This window comes from Salvelinus fontinalis, chromosome 4 (genome assembly GCF_029448725.1).
Source record: "Salvelinus fontinalis isolate EN_2023a chromosome 4, ASM2944872v1, whole genome shotgun sequence".
Taxonomy (NCBI): Eukaryota; Metazoa; Chordata; class Actinopteri; order Salmoniformes; family Salmonidae; genus Salvelinus; species Salvelinus fontinalis.
Window position 1 is genome coordinate 7,765,866 of NC_074668.1, and position 18,122 is coordinate 7,783,987.

Here is an 18,122-nt window from a genome sequence, read left to right on the forward strand (position 1 = left end):
GAGGTTTTTAGTTTTTCAACTCTTTGCTTATCCAAGATACAGTGGAGATGGGGTCATATTGCACTTCCTAAGGCTTCCATTAGACGTCAACAGTCTTTAGAACCTTGTTTGATGCTTCTACAGTAAAGTGGGGGCGAATGAGAGGGGATTGAGTAAGGTCTGCTATGAGCTGACCATGCACTGACCATGCGCGTTCATGTGAGAGCGACCTGTTTTCCATCGTATTTCTGAAGACAAAGGAATTCTCCGGTTGGAACATTATTGAAGATTTATGTTAAAAACATCCTAAAGATTGTTTCTAGACTTCGTTTGACATGTTTCTACGGACTGTAATATGACTTTTCGTCTGAACTTTTTCCTGGACTTGCCCGCGCGTCGTGAGTTTAGATTGTGTACTGAACACGCGAACGACAAGGAGGAATTTGGACATAAATGATGGACTTTATCGAAGAAAACAAACATTTATTGTGGAACTGGGATTCCTGGGAGTGCATTCTGAGGAAGATCATCAAAGGTAAGTGAATATTTATAATGCTATTTCTGACTTCTGTGACTCCAACATGGCGGACATCTCTTTGGGTTGATTTGTCGTCTGAGCGCCGCACTCAGATTATTGCATGGTTTGCTTTTTCCGTAAAGTTTTTTTGAAATCTGACACAGCGGTTGCATTAACTTCTCTGGGATATGTGGGACGCTAACGTCCCCCTTGGCCAAAAGCCAGTAAAAATGCAGAGTGCCAAATTCAAATAAATTACTATAAAAATCTAACTTTCATGAAATCACACATGAAAGACACCAAATTAAAGCTACACTTGTTGTGAATCCAGCCAACATGTCTGATTTCAAAAATGGATTTACGACGAAAGCACACCAAACGATTATGTTAGGTCAGAGCCAAGTCGCAGAAAAACACAGCCATTTTCCAGTCAAAGATAGGAGTAACAAAAAGCAGAAATAGAGATTTCTTTTTCTATGTTTGAATTTGGCGCCCTTTCACTGGCTGTGGTCAAATCGATCCAGTTAACGGGATCTTAGCCGATCTCAGCCATAAGAGGTTTTAAGGTAGAGTATGGTAGGTTTAAGGTAGAGTAGGGTAGGGTTAAGGTAGGGTTAAGGTAGGGTAGGGTAGGGTAGGTTTAAGGTAGAGTAGGGTAGGGTTAAGGTAGGGTAGGGTTAAGGTAGGGTAGGGTTAAGGTAGGGCAGGGTTAAGGTAGGGCAGGGTTAAGGTAGAGTAGGGTTAAGGTAGGGTAGGGTTAAGGTAGAGCAGGGTTAAGGTAGGGTAGGGTTAAGGTAGAGTAGGGTTAAGGTAGGGCAGGGTTAAGGTAGGGCAGGGTTAAGGTAGGGTAGGGTTAAGGTAGAGTAGGGTTAAGGTAGGGTAGGGTTAAGGTAGGGTAGGGTTAAGGTAGGGTAGGGTTAAGGTAGGGTAGGGTTAAGGTAGGGTTAAGGTAGGGTAGGGTTAAGGTAGGGTGGGGTTAAGGTAGGGTGGGGTTTAGGTAGGGTGGGGTTAAGGTAGAGAAGGGGTAAGGTAGGGTAGGGTTAAGGTGGGGTTAAGGTAGAGTAGGGTAGGGTTAAGGTAGGGTAGGGTTAAGATAGGGTAGGGTTAAGGTAGGGTTAAGGTAGAGTAGGGATGGTTAAGGTAGGGTAGGGTAGGGTTAAGGTAGGGTAGGGTTAAGGTAGGGTGGGTTTAGGTAGGGTATGGTTAAGGTAGGGTGGGGTTAAGGTAGGGTTAAGGTAGAGTAGGGTAGGGTTAAGGTAGGGTGGGGTTAAGGTAGGGTGGGGTTAAGGTAGGGTTAAGGTAGAGAAGGGTAGGGTTAAGGTAGGGTGGGGTTAAGGTAGGGTAGGGTTAAGGTAGGGTTAAGGTAGAGTAGGGTAGGGTTAAGGTAGGGTAGGGTTAAGGTAGGGTGGGGTTAAGGTAGGGTGGGGTTAAGGTAGGGTGGGGTTAAGGTAGGGTTAAGGTAGAGTAGGGTAGGGTTAAGGTAGGGTAGGGTTAAGGTAGGGCAGGGTTAAGGTAGGGTGGGGTTAAGGTAGGGTAGGGTTAAGGTAGGGTTAAGGTAGAGTAGGGTAGGGTTAAGGTAGGGTAGGGTTAAGGTAGGGTGGGGTTAAGGTAGGGTGGGGTTAAGGTAGGGTGGGGTTAAGGTAGGGTTAAGGTAGAGTCGGGTTAAGGTAGGGTTAAGGTAGAGTAGGGTTAAGGTAGGGTGGGGTTAAGGTAGGGTTAAGGTAGGTTAGGGTTTAGGTAGGGTTAAGGTAGGGTGGGGTTAAGGTAGGGTTAAGGTAGGGTAGGGTTAAGGTAGAGTAGGGTTAAGGTAGGGTGGGGTTAAGGTAGGGTTACGTTAGGGTTAAGGTAGGGTAGGGTTAAGGTAGGGTGGTGTTAAGGTAGGGTTAAGGTAGGTTAGGGTTTAGGTAGGTTAGGGTTTAGGTAGGGTTAAGGTTGGGTGGGGTTAAGGTAGGGTGGGGTTAAGGTAGGGTTAAGGTAGAGTAGGGTTAAGGTAGGGTAGGGTTAAGGTAGGGTAGGGTTAAGGTTGGGTAGGGTTACAGAGAGGTCTACCTGGTATTGTTGGTAGTTGTACAGGTTACTGTAGTAGGCTGCAGGGTAGGGTTAAGGCAGGGTAGGGTTAAGGTTGGGTAGGGTTAAGGTAGGGTTAAGGTAGATTAGGGTTAAGGTAGGGTAGGGTTAAGGTAGGGTAGGGTTAAGGTAGGGTAGGGTTACAGAGAGGTCTACCTGGTATTGTTGGTAGTTGTACAGGTTACTGTAGTAGGCTGCAGGGTAGGGTTAAGGTTGGGTAGGGTTAAGGTAGGGTTAAGGTAGGGTAGGGTTAAGGTGGGGTAGGGTTAAGGTAGGGTTAAGGTAGATTAGGGTTAAGGTAGGGTAGGGTTAAGGCAGGGTAGGGTTAAGGTAGGGTAGGGTTAAGGTAGGGTTAAGGTAGATTAGGGTTAAGGTAGGGTAGGGTTAAGGCAGGGTAGGGTTAAGGTAGAGTAGGGTTAAGGTAGAGTAGGGTTAAGGTAGGGTAGGGTTAAGGTAGGGTAGGGTTAAGGTAGGGTAGGGTTACAGAGAGGTCTACCTGGTATTGTTGGTAGTTGTACAGGTTACTGTAGTAGGCTGCAGGGTAGGGTTAAGGTAGGGTAGGGTTAAGGTAGGGTTAAGGTAGGGTAGGGTTAAGGTAGGGTAGGGTTAAGGTAGGGTAGGGTTAAGGTAGGGTAGGGTTAAGGTAGGGTTAAGGTAGGGTAGGGTTAAGGTAGAGTAGGGTTAAGGTAGGGTAGGGTTAAGGTAGGGTAGGGTTAAGGTAGGGTAGGGTTAAGGCAGGGTAGGGTTAAGGTAGGGTTAAGGTAGGGTAGGGTTAAGGTAGGGTAGGGTTAAGGTAGGGTAGGGTTAAGGTAGGGTAGGGTTAAGGTAGGGTAGGGTTAAGGTAGGGTAGGGTTAAGGTAGGGTTAAGGTAGGGTAGGGTTAAGGTAGGGTTAAGGTAGGGTAGGGTTAAGGTAGAGTAGGGTTAAGGTAGGGTAGGGTTAAGGTAGGGTAGGGTTAAGGTAGGGTAGGGTTAAGGTAGGGTAGGGTTAAGGTAGAGTAGGGTTACAGAGAGGTCTACCTGGTATTGTTGGTAGTTGTACAGGTTACTGTAGTAGGCTGCAGGGTAGGGTTAAGGTTGGGTAGGGTTAAGGTAGAGTAGGGTTACAGAGAGGTCTACCTGGTATTGTTGGTAGTTGTACAGGTTACTGTAGTAGGCTGCAGGGTAGCGTGACGGCTGGTAGAAGTTGTAGTAGGAGGTATCCACCAGGAGGTCAGCTGTTCCGTCAGTAGACTGCCCCCTACTGAACGCTGTGGGGCTGGACGCCAGGCCAGAACGACTACCTACAGGGGATAGAGGACAGGGTTAGAGGTCAGGCAGGGCCAGGTATACTGTCCCTCAGACCAGACCGAGTCCCTTCAGGGACAGACAGGAGAGAGATTAAAAATACATTCACTCTGCCCCACTGCTCTCCATATGTACACATGCTGAAATGATGGACTTAAAAATACTCCAGCCAGTGTACTACCACCCCTAGGACACTGATACCATCTCTACCAGTGTACTACCACCCCTAGTACACTGATACCAACTCTACCAGTGTACTACCACCCCTGGGACACTGATACCAACTCTACCAGTGTACTACCACCCCTAGGACACTGATACCAACTCTACCAGTGTACTACCACCCCTAGGACACTGATACCAACTCTACCAGTGTACTACCACCCCTAGGACACTGATACCAACTCTACCAGTGTACTACCACCCCTGGGACACTGATACCAACTCTACCAGTGTACTACCACCCCTAGGACACTGATACCATCTCTACCAGTGTACTACCAGTGTACTACCACCCCTAGGACACTGATACCAACTCTACCAGTGTACTACCACCCCTAGGACACTGATACCAACTCTACCAGTGTACTACCACCCCTAGGACACTGATACCAACTCTACCAGTGTACTACCACCCCTGGGACACTGATACCAACTCTACCAGTGTACTACCACCCCTAGGACACTGATACCATCTCTACCAGTGTACTACCAGTGTACTACCACCCCTAGGACACTGATACCAACTCTACCAGTGTACTACCACCCCTAGGACACTGATACCAACTCTACCAGTGTACTACCACCCCTAGGACACTGATACCAACTCTACCAGTGTACTACCACCCCTAGGACACTGATACCAACTCTACCAGTGTACTACCACCCCTAGGACACTGATACCAACTCTACCAGTGTACTACCACCCCTAGGACACTGATACCATCTCTACCAGTGTACTACCACCCCTAGGACACTGATACCAACTCTACCAGTGTACTACCACCCCTAGGACACTGATACCAACTCTACCAGTGTACTACCACCCCTAGGACACTGATACCAACTCTACCAGTGTACTACCACCCCTAGGACACTGATACCAACTCTACCAGTGTACTACCACCCCTAGGACACTGATACCATCTCTACCAGTGTACTACCACCCCTAGTACACTGATACCAACTCTACCAGTGTACTACCACCCCTAGGACACTGATACCAACTCTACCAGTGTACTACCACCCCTAGTACACTGATACCATCTCTACCAGTGTACTACCACCCCTAGTACACTGATACCATCTCTACCAGTGTACTACCAGTGTACTACCACCCCTAGGACACTGATACCATCTCTACCAGTGTACTACCACCCCTAGGACACTGATACCAACTCTACCAGTGTACTACCACCCCTAGGACACTGATACCATCTCTACCAGTGTACTACCACCCCTAGTACACTGATACCAACTCTACCAGTGTACTACCACCCCTGGGACACTGATACCAACTCTACCAGTGTACTACCACCCCTAGGACACTGATACCAACTCTACCAGTGTACTACCACCCCTAGGACACTGATACCAACTCTACCAGTGTACTACCACCCCTAGGACACTGATACCAACTCTACCAGTGTACTACCACCCCTGGGACACTGATACCAACTCTACCAGTGTACTACCACCCCTAGGACACTGATACCATCTCTACCAGTGTACTACCAGTGTACTACCACCCCTAGGACACTGATACCAACTCTACCAGTGTACTACCACCCCTAGGACACTGATACCAACTCTACCAGTGTACTACCACCCCTAGGACACTGATACCAACTCTACCAGTGTACTACCACCCCTGGGACACTGATACCAACTCTACCAGTGTACTACCACCCCTAGGACACTGATACCATCTCTACCAGTGTACTACCAGTGTACTACCACCCCTAGGACACTGATACCAACTCTACCAGTGTACTACCACCCCTAGGACACTGATACCAACTCTACCAGTGTACTACCACCCCTAGGACACTGATACCAACTCTACCAGTGTACTACCACCCCTAGGACACTGATACCAACTCTACCAGTGTACTACCACCCCTAGGACACTGATACCAACTCTACCAGTGTACTACCACCCCTAGGACACTGATACCATCTCTACCAGTGTACTACCACCCCTAGGACACTGATACCAACTCTACCAGTGTACTACCACCCCTAGGACACTGATACCAACTCTACCAGTGTACTACCACCCCTAGGACACTGATACCAACTCTACCAGTGTACTACCACCCCTAGTACACTGATACCAACTCTACCAGTGTACTACCACCCCTAGGACACTGATACCAACTCTACCAGTGTACTACCACCCCTAGGACACTGATACCAACTCTACCAGTGTACTACCACCCCTAGGACACTGATACCATCTCTACCAGTGTACTACCACCCCTAGTACACTGATACCAACTCTACCAGTGTACTACCACCCCTAGGACACTGATACCAACTCTACCAGTGTACTACCACCCCTAGGACACTGATACCAACTCTACCAGTGTACTACCACCCCTAGGACACTGATACCAACTCTACCAGTGTACTACCACCCCTAGGACACTGATACCATCTCTACCAGTGTACTACCACCCCTAGTACACTGATACCAACTCTACCAGTGTACTACCACCCCTAGGACACTGATACCAACTCTACCAGTGTACTACCACCCCTAGTACACTGATACCATCTCTACCAGTGTACTACCACCCCTAGTACACTGATACCATCTCTACCAGTGTACTACCAGTGTACTACCACCCCTAGGACACTGATACCAACTCTACCAGTGTACTACCACCCCTAGGACACTGATACCAACTCTACCAGTGTACTACCACCCCTAGGACACTGATACCATCTCTACCAGTGTACTACCACCCCTAGTACACTGATACCAACTCTACCAGTGTACTACCACCCCTAGGACACTGATACCAACTCTACCAGTGTACTACCACCCCTAGTACACTGATACCATCTCTACCAGTGTACTACCACCCCTAGTACACTGATACCATCTCTACCAGTGTACTACCAGTGTACTACCACCCCTAGGACACTGATACCAACTCTACCAGTGTACTACCACCCCTAGGACACTGATACCATCTCTACCAGTGTACTACCACCCCTGGGACACTGATACCAACTCTACCAGTGTACTACCACCCCTAGTACACTGATACCAACTCTACCAGTGTACTACCACCCCTAGGACACTGATACCAACTCTACCAGTGTACTACCACCCCTAGGACACTGATACCAACTCTACCAGTGTACTACCACCCCTAGGACACTGATACCATCTCTACCAGTGTACTACCACCCCTAGGACACTGATACCAACTCTACCAGTGTACTACCACCCCTAGGACACTGATACAAACTCTACCAGTGTACTACCACCCCTAGTACACTGATACCAACTCTACCAGTGTACTACCACCCCTAGGACACTGATACCAACTCTACCAGTGTACTACCACCCCTAGGACACTGATACCAACTCTACCAGTGTACTACCACCCCTAGGACACTGATACCAACTCTACCAGTGTACTACCACCCCTAGGACACTGATACCAACTCTACCAGTGTACTACCACCCCTAGGACACTGATACCAACTCTACCAGTGTACTACCACCCCTAGGACACTGATACCAACTCTACCAGTGTACTACCACCCCTAGTACACTGATACCAACTCTACCAGTGTACTACCACCCCTAGGACACTGATACCAACTCTACCAGTGTACTACCACCCCTAGGACACTGATACCAACTCTACCAGTGTACTACCACCCCTAGGACACTGATACCAACTCTACCAGTGTACTACCACCCCTAGGACACTGATACCAACTCTACCAGTGTACTACCACCCCTAGGACACTGATACCAACTCTACCAGTGTACTACCACCCCTAGGACACTGATACCAACTCTACCAGTGTACTACCACCCCTAGTACACTGATACCAACTCTACCAGTGTACTACCACCCCTAGGACACTGATACCAACTCTACCAGTGTACTACCACCCCTAGGACACTGATACCAACTCTACCAGTGTACTACCACCCCTAGGACACTGATACCAACTCTACCAGTGTACTACCACCCCTAGGACACTGATACCATCTCTACCAGTGTACTACCACCCCTAGGACACTGATACCATCTCTACCAGTGTACTACCAGTGTACTACCACCCCTAGGACACTGATACCATCTCTACCAGTGTACTACCACCCCTAGGACACTGATACCAACTCTACCAGTGTACTACCACCCCTAGGACACTGATACCAACTCTACCAGTGTACTACCACCCCTAGGACACTGATACCATCTCTACCAGTGTACTACCACCCCTAGGACACTGATACCAACTCTACCAGTGTACTACCACCCCTAGTACACTGATACCAACTCTACCAGTGTACTACCACCCCTAGGACACTGATACCATCTCTACCAGTGTACTACCAGTGTACTACCACCCCTAGGACACTGATACCATCTCTACCAGTGTACTACCACCCCTAGGACACTGATACCAACTCTACCAGTGTACTACCACCCCTAGGACACTGATACCATCTCTACCAGTGTACTACCACCCCTAGGACACTGATACCAACTCTACCAGTGTACTACCACCCCTAGGACACTGATACCATCTCTACCAGTGTACTACCACCCCTAGTACACTGATACCATCTCTACCAGTGTACTACCACCCCTAGTACACTGATACCAACTCTACCAGTGTACTACCACCCCTAGGACACTGATACCATCTCTACCAGTGTACTACCACCCCTAGTACACTGATACCAACTCTACCAGTGTACTACCACCCCTAGGACACTGATACCAACTCTACCAGTGTACTACCACCCCTAGGACACTGATACCAACTCTACCAGTGTACTACCACCCCTAGTACACTGATACCAACTCTACCAGTGTACTACCACCCCTAGGACACTGATACCAACTCTACCAGTGTACTACCACCCCTAGGACACTGATACCATCTCTACCAGTGTACTACCACCCCTAGTACACTGATACCAACTCTACCAGTGTACTACCACCCCTAGGACACTGATACCAACTCTACCAGTGTACTACCACCCCTAGGACACTGATACCAACTCTACCAGTGTACTACCACCCCTAGGACACTGATACCAACTCTACCAGTGTACTACCACCCCTAGGACACTGATACCAACTCTACCAGTGTACTACCACCCCTAGGACACTGATACCAACTCTACCAGTGTACTACCACCCCTAGTACACTGATACCAACTCTACCAGTGTACTACCACCCCTAGGACACTGATACCAACTCTACCAGTGTACTACCACCCCTAGGACACTGATACCAACTCTACCAGTGTACTACCACCCCTAGTACACTGATACCAACTCTACCAGTGTACTACCACCCCTAGGACACTGATACCAACTCTACCAGTGTACTACCAGTGTACTACCACCCCTAGGACACTGATACCAACTCTACCAGTGTACTACCACCCCTAGGACACTGATACCATCTCTACCAGTGTACTACCACCCCTAGTACACTGATACCAACTCTACCAGTGTACTACCACCCCTAGGACACTGATACCAACTCTACCAGTGTACTACCACCCCTAGGACACTGATACCAACTCTACCAGTGTACTACCACCCCTAGGACACTGATACCAACTCTACCAGTGTACTACCACCCCTAGGACACTGATACCATCTCTACCAGTGTACTACCACCCCTAGGACACTGATACCATCTCTACCAGTGTACTACCAGTGTACTACCACCCCTAGGACACTGATACCATCTCTACCAGTGTACTACCACCCCTAGGACACTGATACCAACTCTACCAGTGTACTACCACCCCTAGGACACTGATACCAACTCTACCAGTGTACTACCACCCCTAGGACACTGATACCATCTCTACCAGTGTACTACCACCCCTAGGACACTGATACCAACTCTACCAGTGTACTACCACCCCTAGTACACTGATACCAACTCTACCAGTGTACTACCACCCCTAGGACACTGATACCATCTCTACCAGTGTACTACCAGTGTACTACCACCCCTAGGACACTGATACCATCTCTACCAGTGTACTACCACCCCTAGGACACTGATACCAACTCTACCAGTGTACTACCACCCCTAGGACACTGATACCATCTCTACCAGTGTACTACCACCCCTAGGACACTGATACCAACTCTACCAGTGTACTACCACCCCTAGGACACTGATACCATCTCTACCAGTGTACTACCACCCCTAGTACACTGATACCATCTCTACCAGTGTACTACCACCCCTAGGACACTGATACCATCTCTACCAGTGTACTACCACCCCTAGTACACTGATACCAACTCTACCAGTGTACTACCACCCCTAGGACACTGATACCAACTCTACCAGTGTACTACCACCCCTAGGACACTGATACCAACTCTACCAGTGTACTACCACCCCTAGGACACTGATACCAACTCTACCAGTGTACTACCACCCCTAGGACACTGATACCATCTCTACCAGTGTACTACCACCCCTAGGACACTGATACCAACTCTACCAGTGTACTACCACCCCTAGGACACTGATACCAACTCTACCAGTGTACTACCACCCCTAGTACACTGATACCAACTCTACCAGTGTACTACCACCCCTAGGACACTGATACCATCTCTACCAGTGTACTACCACCCCTAGTACACTGATACCAACTCTACCAGTGTACTACCACCCCTAGGACACTGATACCATCTCTACCAGTGTACTACCACCCCTAGGACACTGATACCAACTCTACCAGTGTACTACCAGTGTACTACCACCCCTAGTACACTGATACCATCTCTACCAGTGTACTACCACCCCTAGGACACTGATACCATCTCTACCAGTGTACTACCACCCCTAGTACACTGATACCAACTCTACCAGTGTACTACCACCCCTAGGACACTGATACCAACTCTACCAGTGTACTACCACCCCTAGTACACTGATACCAACTCTACCAGTGTAATACCACCCCTAGGACACTGATACCAACTCTACCAGTGTACTACCACCCCTAGGACACTGATACCAACTCTACCAGTGTACTACCACCCCTAGGACACTGATACCAACTCTACCAGTGTACTACCACCCCTAGGACACTGATACCATCTCTACCAGTGTACTACCACCCCTAGGACACTGATACCAACTCTACCAGTGTACTACCAGTGTACTACCACCCCTAGGACACTGATACCAACTCTACCAGTGTACTACCACCCCTAGGACACTGATACCAACTCTACCAGTGTACTACCACCCCTAGGACACTGATACCATCTCTACCAGTGTACTACCACCCCTAGGACACTGATACCATCTCTACCAGTGTACTACCACCCCTAGGACACTGATACCATCTCTACCAGTGTACTACCACCCCTAGGACACTGATACCAACTCTACCAGTGTACTACCACCCCTAGGACACTGATACCATCTCTACCAGTGTACTACCACCCCTAGTACACTGATACCAACTCTACCAGTGTACTACCACCCCTAGGACACTGATACCAACTCTACCAGTGTACTACCACCCCTAGGACACTGATACCAACTCTACCAGTGTACTACCACCCCTAGGACACTGATACCAACTCTACCAGTGTACTACCACCCCTAGGACACTGATACCAACTCTACCAGTGTACTACCACCCCTAGGACACTGATACCAACTCTACCAGTGTACTACCACCCCTAGGACACTGATACCATCTCTACCAGTGTACTACCACCCCTAGGACACTGATACCAACTCTACCAGTGTACTACCACCCCTAGTACACTGATACCAACTCTACCAGTGTACTACCACCCCTAGTACACTGATACCAACTCTACCAGTGTACTACCACCCCTAGGACACTGATACCAACTCTACCAGTGTACTACCACCCCTAGGACACTGATACCATCTCTACCAGTGTACTACCACCCCTAGGACACTGATACCAACTCTACCAGTGTACTACCAGTGTACTACCACCCCTAGGACACTGATACCATCTCTACCAGTGTACTACCACCCCTAGGACACTGATACCAACTCTACCAGTGTACTACCACCCCTAGGACACTGATACCAACTCTACCAGTGTACTACCACCCCTAGGACACTGATACCAACTCTACCAGTGTACTACCACCCCTAGGACACTGATACCAACTCTACCAGTGTACTACCACCCCTAGGACACTGATACCATCTCTACCAGTGTACTACCACCCCTAGGACACTGATACCAACTCTACCAGTGTACTACCACCCCTAGGACACTGATACCAACTCTACCAGTGTACTACCACCCCTAGTACACTGATACCAACTCTACCAGTGTACTACCACCCCTAGGACACTGATACCAACTCTACCAGTGTACTACCACCCCTAGTACACTGATACCAACTCTACCAGTGTACTACCACCCCTAGGACACTGATACCAACTCTACCAGTGTACTACCAGTGTACTACCACCCCTAGGACACTGATACCAACTCTACCAGTGTACTACCACCCCTAGTACACTGATACCAACTCTACCAGTGTACTACCACCCCTAGGACACTGATACCAACTCTACCAGTGTACTACCACCCCTAGGACACTGATACCATCTCTACCAGTGTACTACCACCCCTAGGACACTGATACCAACTCTACCAGTGTACTACCAGTGTACTACCACCCCTAGGACACTGATACCATCTCTACCAGTGTACTACCACCCCTAGGACACTGATACCAACTCTACCAGTGTACTACCACCCCTAGGACACTGATACCAACTCTACCAGTGTACTACCACCCCTAGGACACTGATACCAACTCTACCAGTGTACTACCACCCCTAGGACACTGATACCAACTCTACCAGTGTACTACCACCCCTAGGACACTGATACCATCTCTACCAGTGTACTACCACCCCTAGGACACTGATACCAACTCTACCAGTGTACTACCACCCCTAGGACACTGATACCAACTCTACCAGTGTACTACCACCCCTAGTACACTGATACCAACTCTACCAGTGTACTACCACCCCTAGGACACTGATACCAACTCTACCAGTGTACTACCACCCCTAGTACACTGATACCAACTCTACCAGTGTACTACCACCCCTAGGACACTGATACCAACTCTACCAGTGTACTACCAGTGTACTACCACCCCTAGGACACTGATACCATCTCTACCAGTGTACTACCACCCCTAGGACACTGATACCAACTCTACCAGTGTACTACCACCCCTAGTACACTGATACCATCTCTACCAGTGTACTACCAGTGTACTACCACCCCTAGGACACTGATACCATCTCTACCAGTGTACTACCACCCCTAGTACACTGATACCAACTCTACCAGTGTACTACCACCCCTAGTACACTGATACCAACTCTACCAGTGTACTACCACCCCTAGGACACTGATACCAACTCTACCAGTGTACTACCACCCCTAGGACACTGATACCAACTCTACCAGTGTACTACCACCCCTAGGACACTGATACCATCTCTACCAGTGTACTACCAGTGTACTACCACCCCTAGGACACTGATACCATCTCTACCAGTGTACTACCAGTGTACTACCACCCCTAGTACACTGATACCAACTCTACCAGTGTACTACCACCCCTAGTACACTGATACCATCTCTACCAGTGTACTACCAGTGTACTACCACCCCTAGGACACTGATACCATCTCTACCAGTGTACTACCAGTGTACTACCACCCCTAGGACACTGATACCAACTCTACCAGTGTACTACCACCCCTAGGACACTGATACCAACTCTACCAGTGTACTACCAGTGTACTACCACCCCTAGTACACTGATACCATCTCTACCAGTGTACTACCACCCCTAGTACACTGATACCAACTCTACCAGTGTACTACCACCCCTAGTACACTGATACCAACTCTACCAGTTGCAGTTCCAAGGGAGTTCACAAGGTTGGAAACTAATTGCAAAAATCACTGAAGCTGGAGACTTATATCTCCCTCACTAACTTCAAGCACCGGCTGTCAGAGCAGCTTACCGGTCGGTGTAGCTGTACACAGCCCATCTGTACATAGCCCATCTGTAAATAGCCCATCTGTAAATAGCCCATCTGTAAATAGCCCATCTGTACACAGCCCATCTGTACACAGCCCATCTGTACACAGCCCATCTGTACATAGCCCATCTGTACATAGCCCATCTGTACACAGCCCATCTGTACACAGCCCATCTGTACACAGCCCATCTGTACATAGCCCATCTGTACATAGCCCATCTGTAAATAGCCCATCTGTAAATAGCCCATCTGTACATAGCCCATCTGTAAATAGCCCATCTGTAAATAGCCCATCTGTACATAGCCCATCTGTAAATAGCCCATCTGTAAATAGCCCATCTGTACATAGCCCATCTGTAAATAGCCCATCTGTACATAGCCCATCTGTACATAGCCCATCTGTACATAGCCCATCTGTACACAGCCCATCTGTACACAGCCCATCTGTACATAGCCCATCTGTACATAGCCCATCTGTACATAGCCCATCTGTAAATAGCCCATCTGTACACAGCCCATCTGTACACAGCCCATCTGTACACAGCCCATCTGTACATAGCCCATCTGTACATAGCCCATCTGTACATAGCCCATCTGTAAATAGCCCATCTGTACATAGCCCATCTGTACATAGCCCATCTGTACATAGCCCATCTGTACATAGCCCATCTGTAAATAGCCCATCTGTAAATAGCCCATCTGTAAATAGCCCATCTGTACATAGCCCATCTGTACATAGCCCATCTGTACATAGCCCATCTGTAAATAGCCCATCTGTAAATAGCCCATCTGTACATAGCCCATCTGTACATAGCCCATCTGTACATAGCCCATCTGTACATAGCCCATCTGTAAATAGCCCATCTGTAAATAGCCCATCTGTACATAGCCCATCTGTACATAGCCCATCTGTACATAGCCCATCTGTAAATAGCCCATCTGTAAATAGCCCATCTGTAAATAGCCCATCTGTACATAGCCCATCTGTAAATAGCCCATCTGTAAATAGCCCATTCAACCAACAACCTACCTCATCCCCATATTTTTTTTATGCTCTTTGCACACCAGTATCTCCACTTCCACATCCTCATCAACATATATATATATCACTCCAGTGTAAATTGCTAAATTGTAATTTCTTCGCTACTATTGGCCTATTTATTGACTGACCTCCTTACTTCATTTGCACACACTGTATATAGATTTTTCTACTGTATTATTGACTGTATGTTTGTTTATTCCATGTGTAACTCTGTGTAGTTGTTTTTGTCAAACTGCTTTGCTTCATCTTGTCCAGGTCGCAGATGTAAATGAGAACGTGTTCTCAACTAGTCTACCTGGTTAAATAAAAGGTGAAATATAATGTTATTAAATAACAGTCTAAACTAAAGGTAGAATATTTGCCACCAATGCTCCTTATAGGACACATCACTGCACTCTATGCTCCTTATAGGACACATCACTGCACTCTATGCTCCTTATAGGACACATCACTGCACTCTGTACTCCTTATAGGACACATCACTGCACTCTGTACTCCTTATAGGACACATCACTGCACTCTGTACTCCTTATAGGACACATCACTGCACTCTGTACTCCTTATAGGACACATCACTGCACTCTGTACTCCTTATAGGACACATCACTGCACTCTGTACTCCTTATAGGACACATCACTGCACTCTGTACTCCTTATAGGACACATCACTGCACTCTATGCTCCTTATAGGACACATCACTGCACTCTGTACTCCTTATAGGACACATCACTGCACTCTGTACTCCTTATAGGACACATCACTGCACTCTGTACTCCTTATAGGACACATCACTGCACTCTGTACTCCTTATAGGACACATCACTGCACTCTATGCTCCTTATAGGACACATCACTGCACTCTGTACTCCTTATAGGACACATCACTGCACTCTGTACTCCTTATAGGACACATCACTGCACTCTGTACTCCTTATAGGACACATCACTGCACTCTGTACTCCTTATAGGACACATCACTGCACTCTGTACTCCTTATAGGACACATCACTGCACTCTGTACTCCTTATAGGACACATCACTGCACTCTATACTCCTTATAGGACACATCACTGCACTCTATGCTCCTTATAGGACACATCACTGCACTCTGTACTCCTCTGTAAACTGGTCATCTCTGTATACCCGTCACAAGACCCACTGGTTGATGCTTATTTATAAAACCCTATTAGGCCTCACACCCCCCCCCCTATCTGAGAGATCTACTGCAGCCCTCATCCTCCACATACAACACCCGTTCTGCCAGTCACATTCTGTTAAAGGTCCCCAAAGCAACACATCCCTGGGTCGCTCCTCTTTTCAGTTCGCTGCAGCTAGCGACTGGAACGAGCTGCAACAAACACTCAAACTGGACAGTTTAATCTCCATCTCTTCATTCAGACTCAATCATGGACACTCTTACTGACAGCTGTGGCTGCTTAGTGTGATGTATTGTTGTCTCTACCTTCTTGCCCTTGGTGCTGTTGTCTGTGAACAATAATGTTTGTACCATGTTTTGTGCTGCTACCATGTTGTTGTCATATGTTGCTGCCATTCTATGTTGTCGTCTTATGTCTCTCTTTATGTAGTGTTGTCTCTCTTGTCATGATGTGTATTCTGTCCTATATTTTTATTTTCAATCCCAGGCCCCCGTCCCCGCAGGAGGCCTTTTGCCTTTTGGTAGACCATCATTGGAAATAAGAATTTGTTCTTAACTGACTTGCCTAGTTAAATAAAGGTTAAATTAAATAGACATAAAAAACCTATTCTGTTTTCAGTCAAGACATTTTTAGTTTTCAGTTCCACACCCCATCTGCTGGTGGCAGAATGTAGACTGTCCTGAACTGATTCTTCCGGTCTCCATCCCTCTCGTCATTGGTAAAACCAGACATACAACCAGTGGTGATGGAAATCTTGGTGGGGCAAACAAAGACGTGTGGGATGCAAAGCAACAACAGTAAACTATACATTAGTTGCACTGTAACGGTGACAAACTGTTAGAGCCTACATAAAGCTGTCCCAACAGCAGACCCAACACCTTACCACTGCTACAGTTCATTCAGCCTCCTTTACTGCCTTTCAAAAACATAGCTGATATGGCTGACTTGCTTTTTAAACAAATGTGGTTTCTACTGACACTTGAGATGTACAAACTATGGCCAAAGGGGACCACGAGCGGATAAGAGGCAATCTTATCTGCCCCACCTGCCCTGAATGACGGGTCGCCACCGCGGGGCTCTGCCTCACCTGCCCTGAATGACGGGTCGCCACCGCGGGGCTCTGCACCACCTGCCCTGAATGACGGGTCGCCACCGCGGGGCTCTGCCCCACCTGCCCTGAATGACGGGTCGCCACCGCGGGGCTCTGCCCCACCTGCCCTGAATGACGGGTCGCCACCGCGGGGCTCTGCCCCACCTGCCCTGAATGACGGGTCGCCACCGCGAGGCTCTGCACCACCTGCCCTGAATGACGGGTCGCCACCGCGAGGCTCTGCACCACCTGCCCTGAATGACGGGTCGCCACCGCGGGGCTCTGCCTCACCTGCCCTGAATGACGGGTCGCCACCGCGGGGCTCTGCACCACCTGCCCTGAATGACGGGTCGCCACCGCGGGGCTCTGCACCACCTGCCCTGAATGACGGGTCGCCACCGCGAGGCTCTGCCTCACCTGCCCTGAATGACGGGTCGCCACCGCGGGGCTCTGCCCCACCTGCCCTGAATGACGGGTCGCCACCGCGGGGCTCTGCCCCACCTGCCCTGAATGACGGGTCGCCACCGCGAGGCTCTGCACCACCTGCCCTGAATGACGGGTCGCCACCGCGGGGCTCTGCCTCACCTGCCCTGAATGACGGGTCGCCACCGCGGGGCTCTGCCCCACCTGCCCTGAATGACGGGTGGCCACCGCGGGG

At 48.7% G+C, this 18,122-nt stretch overlaps 1 protein-coding gene across 1 annotated transcript in view; it reads right to left on the reverse strand.

The window, feature by feature from the left end:
* Positions 1 to 18,122, reverse strand: part of LOC129853029 (doublesex- and mab-3-related transcription factor 1-like) — a 99,321-nt gene that overhangs the window by 69,089 nt on the left and 12,110 nt on the right. The window contains exon 3 of the mRNA XM_055918667.1: positions 3,681 to 3,844. Within this exon, the coding sequence (XP_055774642.1) occupies positions 3,681 to 3,844 (164 nt within the window). The remainder of the gene's footprint in view (positions 1 to 3,680; positions 3,845 to 18,122) is intronic.